This window comes from Cavia porcellus, unplaced genomic scaffold, assembly GCF_034190915.1.
Source record: "Cavia porcellus strain 051 isolate PalLab524CR breed Dunkin Hartley unplaced genomic scaffold, mCavPor4.1 scaffold_1, whole genome shotgun sequence".
Lineage (NCBI taxonomy): Eukaryota > Metazoa > Chordata > Mammalia > Rodentia > Caviidae > Cavia > Cavia porcellus.
The window spans coordinates 112,713,517-112,723,530 of record NW_026947484.1 but is presented as its reverse complement, the minus strand read 5'-3'; the positions used below and the strand labels follow the sequence as shown (position 1 = coordinate 112,723,530).

General features: G+C 50.8%; 1 protein-coding gene across 1 annotated transcript; it reads left to right on the top strand.

Annotated features, from left to right (window-relative positions):
* Nucleotides 1-343: 343 nt before the first annotated feature.
* Nucleotides 344-6,250, top strand: Barhl2 (BarH like homeobox 2). The gene is made up of 4 exons (XM_003479155.3): nt 344-897; nt 1,096-1,750; nt 3,535-3,760; nt 5,596-6,250. Exons 2-4 carry the CDS (start codon nt 1,138-1,140, stop codon nt 5,906-5,908), a joined length of 1,152 nt encoding a protein of 383 aa, XP_003479203.1. The 5' UTR covers nt 344-897; nt 1,096-1,137; the 3' UTR covers nt 5,909-6,250.
* The last annotated feature ends 3,764 nt before the right edge of the window (nt 6,251-10,014 follow it).

Below are 10,014 nucleotides of genomic sequence, written 5' to 3'. Positions count from 1 at the left end.
CTGCCGCCACACTCCCCGTGACTTGAGAAACGTGCACGGCGTTACCACTTTTTTGTTTCCTCCCTTAGGTGCCCTTTTTCTGTCTCCCGCGTTTCTCTCCCCTCGTCTGTCTTTGCCCTTTGCTTGTGATTGTGGACACCGAGGCCATCGCACTGAGTGCTCGGCCCAGAGCTGCGGGCAAAGCGAAGCGCGGGTTCTCAAAAGAGCAGCGGGGTCCGCGCCGCGCTCGCTGACGGGCTCCCGAGCCGCGCATCCATTGGCTCCTGGCACGCCGGCGTCGCTCGCTCGCGCGGGCGTGGCCAATGGGGGCGCGGGGCCGACGCGCGGGCTCGTGGCGGGGGCTCGGGCGGCGTGGCGTGGGGAGCGGCGACAGTGGCCGTGACGTCACGGGAGGGGGTCGGCGCCGCCCGCGAGCCGCCGGATTACAAGCGAACGCGCCCGGCTGCGGTCGGAGTTGCCGGGCATCGAGTCTTTGCGGTCTCCTCCGCCTGCGCCTGCTCCTTCTCTTCCTCCTCCTCCTGCTTTTTGGGTGGCTGAGGCCGCCGCGATCGTTTCTGCGCCACAACTTTTCCAAGAAAGTTCAGAAACTCGGCTCCGTGGCGGCCGGCCAGGTCGCGCGTAGTAGCCACTTCGGGAGCCGCCGGGGAGCTCCGAGGGCGCGTGGCCGCTCCAGTCCTGCGCTCGCTGCACCTGCCACGTCCGCTCACGCCGCTGCTGCCGACCGGTGCCAGCCTGTGGGCCGACCCAGGCGGCGGCGGCGGCGGCTTCGGGGTCCCTTCCGGACGCCTGCGCCCTCGCCAGGTCCCCTGTGCCGCTGCCGCCGCCGCCACCGCCGCCCCACGTGCGCGCGGTGACCCGGGGAGGGCACGCTCCCTGCTTTCCCTATTTTTTTTCCCGGTAAGTCCCCCCTGCCCGCCCCTTATCATTCCCCCTCGCCTTAAGTCTTGCATAAGGTGAAAAAAGTTGTGTCTAAAGTGTTCACCGATTATCACCTCATTATCCTTTCCCTCTTGCCCCCCCCCCCTTTTATTTTTTAAAGCAGACGAAACATTATTTTGTTTTACGGTCGACAACTTCCTGTGCTTTTTTGGTCAGGGCGGCTGGTGAACGGCGGAGTGGCGTGGACCTCATGTAGAAATGACAACAATGGAAGGGACCAGCGGGTCTAGTTTTGGAATAGACACGATTTTGTCCAGTGCCAGTTCGGGCAGCCCCGGCATGATGAATGGAGATTTCCGTCCTCTCGGGGAGGCGAGGACCACGGATTTTAGGAGTCAGGCCACTCCGTCCCCATGCTCGGAGATTGATACCGTAGGAACGGCGCCTTCTTCTCCCATCTCGGTCACCATGGAGCCCCCGGAGTCGCATCTGGTAGCAGAAGGGCCCCAGCATCACCACCACCTCCACCACAGTCAGCTGCCACCACCGCCAGCCCCGGCCCCGACGCAAAGTTTGCAGCCTTCGCCCCAACAGCAGCCGCCGCCGCCGCCTCCAGCCGCCCAGCAGCTGGCCTCCGCTGCCTCGGCCCCGAGGACTTCCACCTCTTCTTTTTTAATTAAGGACATCTTGGGCGACAGCAAACCTCTGGCGGCGTGTGCACCCTACAGCACCAGCGTCTCCTCTCCCCACCACACCCCGAAGCAGGAGAGCAATGCAGCGCACGAGAGCTTCAGGCCAAAACTGGAGCAGGAGGACAGCAAAACCAAACTCGACAAGCGGGAAGATTCCCAGAGCGACATCAAATGCCACGGTGAGTCGCGTGGCCAGACCGCCGACCAGCTTCTCCTCCAGGTTCCCTGCCCCGCGTCAGCCGCCAGCAAATCTCAGGAGGAGGAATTATTCTGGGAGAGTCCTAGGCGCTAGTGGAAAGAGCACAAAGCTGAAGAGAGGCCTGGCCGAGTAATTAGAGATACCTCCGAAGTTCTGTTTATTGTTTCATTTCTTCCCCTCAGTTTTCGCTGCCAACCAGCTCCGTTTTTTGTTTTGCTTAATTTTAATGTTTTGGGAAGGTGGGCAGCAGCGAGGAGCTGTGAAAGGAAGTACTCTTCATTGATAAAGGGTCGGACTTTAGATTTTACTAGCTGAGACTTTGAGAATGGAAATGGGGGAGGCTGAAGAGGGAAGCTACCTAGCTAGCTCCGGGGCTAGGGCTGTGATCACGACCTGATGTTAATGCTTTAATGCAACTGATCGTGTCTCTCTTCTTTTCCAAACACTAACACAAGAAATATTGGGTTTAATGAAGAAAACATTTCCTAGTCGATTAATAGAGTGACTTAAATAAATTAGTGATTAATATAGAGAGCTCATAAGCACTTTAAAAAAAAAAAAAACCCTTTCTTCCCCAATAGTGTCAACAGAACTTACGTATTTTTAGTAAAATTTTTGGTTTCTTACAAGTAGTGGCAAGATAACGTTTATACATGTAAAATTTATTTTTGTGAAATCAGATGAAAATGAGAATTGTCCTTTACCTCCCCTTTTTCATTTTCTCTTTAATCTCATGATTAAATGTTCTGATCTTTGCTTGGGAAAAGAGGTTTAGCATATGCGGGCAGTAGTTTCTTTTTCCCTTTACTGATAAATTATTAAATTATTATTAATCCTTGCTTCTCTGGTCAAGAGATGTGCTGACTGTCTGGAAGGTAGGAATTTACTTCTCATTTTACTATTACAGTATTAGCATAATAGTGCTCAAAACAGATGTACAGTCTGGTCTGGCGATTTTTCGTGCACCAACCTCCCCAGTGGGTCAATTAGAGAGATTATTGTTCTTCCTGCAGGGAAGATCAAGGAGCGCTGCACAAACGGGTACAAACAGAGAGGGATTGACATATCGATTTCCCAGCATTTCAGTAAAAAACCAAAGTTGACAAATAGAATCCGGAAATCACACTGTCACCTGGACTGGTTCAGTGATTTTGAGCTCAATTCAGTGTCTGGGTGACACATTTGGTTTTGGAACTTGGAAAGATCTCATGCAGGCAACTACAGAAAGCTTGATTCTAACATTTCCCAAGTGCATCTGAAAAAGAAACAAGTGCCTGTAACTTTCAGTAAACAGAAAAAAAGTAAAATGAAAAAGGTACCTCCTCAAAAAAAAAAAAAAAAAAGAACCTAAAAACAACAAACAAAACCAACCAAACAGACTCTTTGAAATGAATCAAATCAGAAAAATGGTCATAGTGAAAGCAATTTAAAATGGATAATATCACCCCAAGCAAGAAAAAACAGTAACAAAAGAAAATTTTATTCAAAAGTACTTTAAAAACTTTTAATTTTCAACTACAAGAAGATCAAATTCTCTTTCAGAAACTGTTTAGTGTCTGCACAGGGTCTCACACTCCCCAGTTAGAAAACAGCCCTCTTCATGCATACTGGCTAAGGCCCAAGTATGTGCCTGTGAGGGTGGTGACAGAGTGTAGTCCCTCAGGATCAGAGGCTGGCTTGGGGATGTGGAAGTGTGCACCAGGACACTCTACCCTTTCCTATTTCAGGCTAACTTACACAACTATGGCTCCGTTTCTATCACAGGAACAAAGGAGGAAGGAGACCGGGAGATTACAAGTAGCCGGGAGAGCCCCCCTGTAAGAGCTAAGAAGCCTCGAAAAGCCAGAACAGCTTTCTCAGACCACCAGCTCAATCAGTTGGAACGTAGCTTTGAACGGCAGAAGTACCTGAGTGTCCAAGACCGCATGGACCTGGCAGCTGCACTCAATCTTACTGACACCCAAGTCAAGACCTGGTACCAGAATCGCCGGTAAGGAAAGCTGCTCAAGGGAGCACAAGTGTCTGGACATTTCCCACTGGCCTCTGGAGACTCGGGATTGAGAGTGAGATAGCCTAGTGTAGGTGCATGGGGTTTTCAGACAAGAGTGAGGATTAGCGTACCACCAAGTGAGAGGGACCGAAGAGCAGCTGGAGTTTGGGCAGCTTTGCACTTCCCAGTGTCCTAACAGGTGCTACTTTCTCTTTGAAATCTGAGCTCATGGGAACCCCCCCACTCATTTTGTCCCCAAATCAATCAAGCCACACCTCAAATTGAGACATCTGTGCAGCTGACACTCAGGCCCAGAGAGCCTACTTGTGCCGTGCCTCTCTTGGGTTTACCCTTGGCTAGTTCCAAACGTCTGTAGCTGGCAGCAAGGCCCAGCTGCTGCAGTCCCCATAGAGCCGTCCCACCAGCCTCTGCTTAGATGTGTAGGAGCTGGGAGAGCTAGGGTCCCGCATAGCTCAAAGATTGGGAGAGCCAGGCTGCTTAGAGTTTGGTTGGCTGCTGTAGGCTGGAGATCAGGCATCTGGCCAAGCATCCAGACTTGGGGGGAGGGGGTATCTGTCCCTTGCACTGACTACCTCTGCTGTCTCAAATAGGGCGCAAGGGTGCCACAGAGCTTCTCAGCACCAAGTCATTTTGTGTAAAGGAAATTGAGAAAGTCGTTGCCAGAACTTGCAGGGCCCCAAACTGTAGGTCCAAACCTGGGCTATTTGATTAAGATTATGGTATTTCTAAGCCTGCTGCTGCTTAGCTCCCTTGTCACAATTTTCTCCCCACCCTTTTCTCTCGTTTGTGTTCTAATCGTCCATAAGTGCGGTTGGAAATGCCCATCCAGTTGTCATCTTTACCATAATTTTCTGTCTCATTACATACGGTTTCAGCCACCCTAATTCTGTCGGAAAACATTAGTGTCATTTGTAGCCAATTTAAAATGGGCGACATGTTTATTAATTTGGCTGGAGCTTTGGGGTATGGATGGCCCACCAGCCTTGCGATCCTTCATAAGGCATTTGAGCAAAAGCCTGCTTCTCTCTTTTTCCTAGCGGGGTGCAGGGGTGCAGCAGGGGAGGGTGGAGAGCAAGAAAAACAGATCATAGGTTTTGTTTCTTTTTCCTAAAGATGACATCTTGAAATATGTTCTCCCTCCACCTAGAGTAGCCAGGGGATACTGTCCCCTTGGGAGAGTCCTCTCTCAAAAGGATTTTTTTTTTTTGGAAAGCTTGTCATTCTCTGCACCCTAAGCCCCCTGCCTACTAGAAGGACCTGTCAGCCTGAGGAGAGTTGTTTCCAGAGCGTCAGGGATTGAAAGGGGCTGAGGTGCAGGCCCTGGAGTGTCCAAGTTCCTTTGTTTACATTTTCAGTTTCTTTTCAGTAGGGGGCTGGGGAGGGGGAGAGGCCACAGAAGAACCTTTGGGATTGTTGGGGGAACCTTGAGAATTAAGGCAGTCCTATGGAAAGAGGGATCTCATTTAGTCTCCAGGAGAGTTTTGGAAGTAACCAAACTATAGGCTGGTGTGTGTGTGCCTGTGTGTGTGTGTAGTGGGGGCACAGTAGAGAGTTGGGAAGAGGTGGCAAAGCTTGTGGGGTTCCATCTGTCAGTGTCTCCAACGTAGTGTAGTTTACAAAATTGGCTTTGGGTTTGGGTGCTACTGCCAACAAGGCAGGGGTAGGAGATGTGCATCTCAGCTTCCCAGAGCTCTTTGAGTCTTAGTCCATCTCAGAGAGAAATTGGAGGCCAGAGAGAGCCAGTGGTGGCTGGGCCCTTGGTGTCTGGGCCCTGCCCACAGCCATAGATTGTAGGCTCTTTCATTTTCTTTCAGGACCAAGTGGAAGAGGCAAACTGCGGTAGGCCTGGAGCTTCTCGCTGAGGCGGGGAACTACTCAGCGTTGCAGAGAATGTTTCCTTCACCTTATTTCTATCACCCAAGCCTTCTGGGCAGCATGGACAGCACCACAGCGGCGGCAGCTGCCGCTGCCATGTACAGCAGCATGTACCGGACTCCTCCAGCACCTCATCCCCAGCTACAGCGGCCACTGGTGCCCCGAGTGCTCATCCATGGCCTGGGGCCAGGGGGACAGCCAGCCCTCAATCCCCTGTCCAACCCCATCCCAGGCACCCCACATCCCCGGTGAAGAAGGAGGGAAGGCTGCGTGTCCTTTCCTGTCCCCGGCCCCAACCTGGACAGCTGCCCCGCCTCTCCTTACACCAGGCCAACGGGCCACAGGCTTCCCTTGCGGCCAACCCTGGGAGGCAGAGGAGTGAGAGAGGAAGACGCTCATCAATGGGTGGGGGTCCCCCAAGAGGAGCCAGCCCTCTGTTCTCCATCCCCACCCCCAGAGGCAGGGCTGGAAAGCTCCCCCAGCAGTTGTGACTGGCGAAATGCTGACCCCACACAAAGTGAAACCAGTAAGTGAAAACATCAACAAAAACAAAACCTCAAGTTCTTTTTAAAAACGACTTTAGGGACAAGCAGGAGGGAGGGAGGGGGGAGGGCTAAGGAGGGAAGAAGAAAGGGTATGGAGAGGAAGGTGGGGCAGAGAGAAGTGTAGGTGGACTGCCAGCCTCAAATTAGCAGGCAGAAGGTCTTGCGGTGGACATTCCATCTGCCCTGGAGAAAGAGGAGGGTGACTGAGAACTTTGCACTGATTTCTCATGACCTTTTTTCTTTTGGAAAAGTGGCATGCTCCATAATATGAAAAAAATGTACATTTGAAAGACTGAGTGATAAGTGATATATCATATTTATTATATGTTGTCAAAGAGTCACTTATATACGTTAGTAAAAACATGATTTTTCTTTTCATGTCTTTTTGATTCAGTAAAATAAATGCTTAGACGAAAATATAGATTTTTTTGTGATTGAAAATTACAAAAATAAAGTTTATCTTTTTTTAACAAGCGATGAAATCCCAGGGAGCTGATTTTACTGAAGCAGTTGTACATGCTATGACGAAATATGCGACTTCGTTAGAATAAAAATATCCCCTCTGGAATGTAAGGAATTTACAAAATGCGTACAACGTTGGGTTTGTTTGTATAAAAACAGCTCCGTTTTTTTTGGCTGGCCTCAGGAGCCTTAATTTGCTATGTGTGGGCGCCTCTCTGTTTTAAGTGCGTGGTTTTGGAACAGCCCCGAGGTCGCGCGGGAGGAAGTCTGTTCTTGGGCTGTAGACGCGAGCTTGGTGTGCGGCCGGCGGCTTCCCCCGCCACCACCGCCTGCTTAGAGGTCGGGACTCTGCCGCGCGGGGATCCCCCAGCTGCCCCTCCCCCTCCCGGGTCTTCCTAGGGCGCCGAGGGTCCCGGCGCGGGGCGGCGAAGCCGGCCTCGCAGCTGTTCTGCAGCCCGCGGCTGGCCGCCTGCGTGCCGGACAGCCTGCGAGCGAGCGGGAGGCTGCGGGGCAAGCAATTAGGGCGCCCCGGGGGACGCGGAGAGGCCCAGCTAACAAACCCTTGTTGCGGCTTTGATCCTCGTCTTCTGCATCCTGCCGCGGACTTCCAGTCGCCGCACCACACCGAGCAGTGCATCCTAGAGAGTTCGCTGTGCTTAGATGCCTCGAGCCGAATTGCCAAGGCGAACTCTGGTTGAGACAGGCATGCCAAATCTTTAATCTGTGCGCTGAAACGCCTGGGACCCTAAGTAGAAACCCTGCCCAGTGTGGAAGGCCCGATCTCTCTCTCTCTCTCTCTCTCTCTCTCTCTCTCTCTCTCTCTCTCTCTCTGTGTGTGTGTGTGTGTGTGTGTGTGTGTGTGTGCATGTGTACAAATGCATGGAGCTTCCGGGCCGCGCTGGGGCTTGACTTTAGGCCTCACAGCTCTGGGCAAGCTGACGTCCTACCAAGCTCAGCGTTGTGAGTGGAGCGTAGGGTTAGGGAGGTGCCTGCACTCTTCTTCCAGCCCCTAGGCCACCTCCCAAGCGGCTAAGTTGGCTCCTGTCACCACTCTCTTCTTTACCTGCTCTCGTATCCTCACTTTTGCCCTGGCATAGGTGTGTGTGTGGCGGGGGGGGGGGGGGTGAGGGGGTAGTAGGCAACTAAAACGGCTAGGATCGGGTCTCCAACTTTTTTTTGATGCTTGAAACTTATTTATTAGAGTTAAAAACGTTTTTAAAAACGTGGAGTAGTGTGGGAATAAAAGTTAAGGAGCGGGATGGAGGAAGGAAAGAAAGAGGTGAAATCCAGAAGGAAATTGCCTCAGGCGCCTTGATCAGACCTTGGCTAATTAGGGAGTGGTTTGCAGATCTCTCCCCAGCTCATCAATTTGCTTTAAAACACGATCTTGGTCTTCTTTGATTCTAATAAAAGGGTCTGGACTAGCCTTTTTCATATTGTGCCTGCTGAGCTGGGATAGACTCAGACAGCTGGGCAGCTGGGCTTGGCTGGAAACTGGGTGAAGCTATGTCCAGTAGGGCTGCCTAATGCCTGGGCACTCAGTGGACTGTCCTTGCTTTGCCTTAGCTGGTGTGCTTTTTTTTTTTTTTTAAATCAAGTTTCAACAGTCTGCATGGTTTGCTAGGCCCAAAAGGGCACTTGCCCAGATTTGAAGGTGTTACAACTTTGTTCTGCACTGGACCGGTGCTGGCCCACTTCGGGCACAGGAGAGACTTGGAAATGCACACAGTTCACACAGAAAAATCCGTATCAAGAATTACCTCAGGTGCAAGTGGGGAAAATGCACAAAGGAACCTAAAATCCAAGCACGGCTGCAGCACCCATGTGGTCACCCACTGACCAACCCCTGCTGGGGAGTCTGCTGGCTGCTACTTTACGTCCAACACTGAATTTGGGCTCCTAGGTGGTCAGTGGAGGGAGTTCTGTCTACAGAGAGCAAACTTTGGAATTAACCTCCAACTTCACAGCCACTAATAATCTGGATACATCAGAGCCCCCCTTTTCTTCAAAGTCATGTTCTCTTGATACACACTAAATCATACAGTTGAAAGTGTTAACACCCCTCTTTCTAAATTTGCTATTCCATACAAGTTAGCAAACTGAGTTTAAGTGGGAGGAATGGGAAGTGGAAGCTGTCCCAGGAAGAAAGTAGGGTACTGTGTTTCTTCTTTTCATGTTTTCCTTTCTGCAGGAGTGCTACAAAGGACACCTTAGCAGGTGCCCTAATATTCAGAAGTCCCCAAAGTACCGCTTAAAAGTCAAACTTAGTCCATTTCCTCACAAAGGGTTCCAGGGTTGGTTAAAAGATCAAGAGAGCAATGTTAGATATTCACTCATATTCCCCCTTCCATCTTTGGTAGAAATCAAACCCAGTGCTCCATAAGTGCTGGGCAAGCATTCTAGGCAAGCAACAGGCCCAGCTCCAAGGTTTTCTGAGAAGTAAGGAACACCCCGACATGCCTGTTCTCCTGGGAGATCTCCAATCACAGGGCCCCAGGATGGTGTCACCTGGGGCTGCACTCCTTTACTCTTCTCCACTTTCACCTTGTGTATGAAGGCCAGTCTATTGCTGGACTCCATTTACGTTGCTCCTTTATTAAACTGAAATCTGATAGAAAAGAGACTTTCAGTTGCACTTTTTGTGTCCCTCAGGAAGGGAGCTTGTTTCAGAGAGATGTTTAAAATTCCATAAAGATGTCTTAGATTTGCCCAACCCAATATCAGCCCAGGGACTCCAGCACACCTAGCCAGAAATCTGTAGTTGAGTGTTAGGGAATAAGTTAAAGTATCTGGCTGCAACCAGCTGTTCTAGCCCAACCCAGTGATTTTCAATGAATTGCAAAGTAAACGACTGCAGCTTGGCTCCACGCCTCCAGCAAATATACCTACCAGCCAGTATCAGCTTATTTTTGCTCCACCCCTTGAAATGAAAGGCCACACCATGGCAAATTAGACAGCCAATTTCCTGTTGCAAATAAAACCTCTTACCCTGAAACGAAGCCTTCCGCCCTCCTCCCTCCCTGCAGCTGACTCCTGCCTAGGCAGCCCTTCCCCAGGAGTCGCAGAATCCCATCTCCCTCTTCAAACAAGCAGCTTGTGAGTAGTTTGTTTTGTTATATTTTTAACTTTCTAAAAATATTTGGAAAAGCTCTCCCCAGGGCTAGGGAAACTTTAGTTCTTGTTAAACCACGTGGTTACAAAAATATACTGGAAGAGAGCTACTTGATTTTTCAAAAAGTCAGGCAGGGCTTGAAGTCAACTTGCTTGGAAAGGAACAGACTTTCACCACTAGTGGGCACGGTCAGGGGCAAGGCCAAGCCTCGGAGGGAACGGATGTTTCCCCTGCAGCTC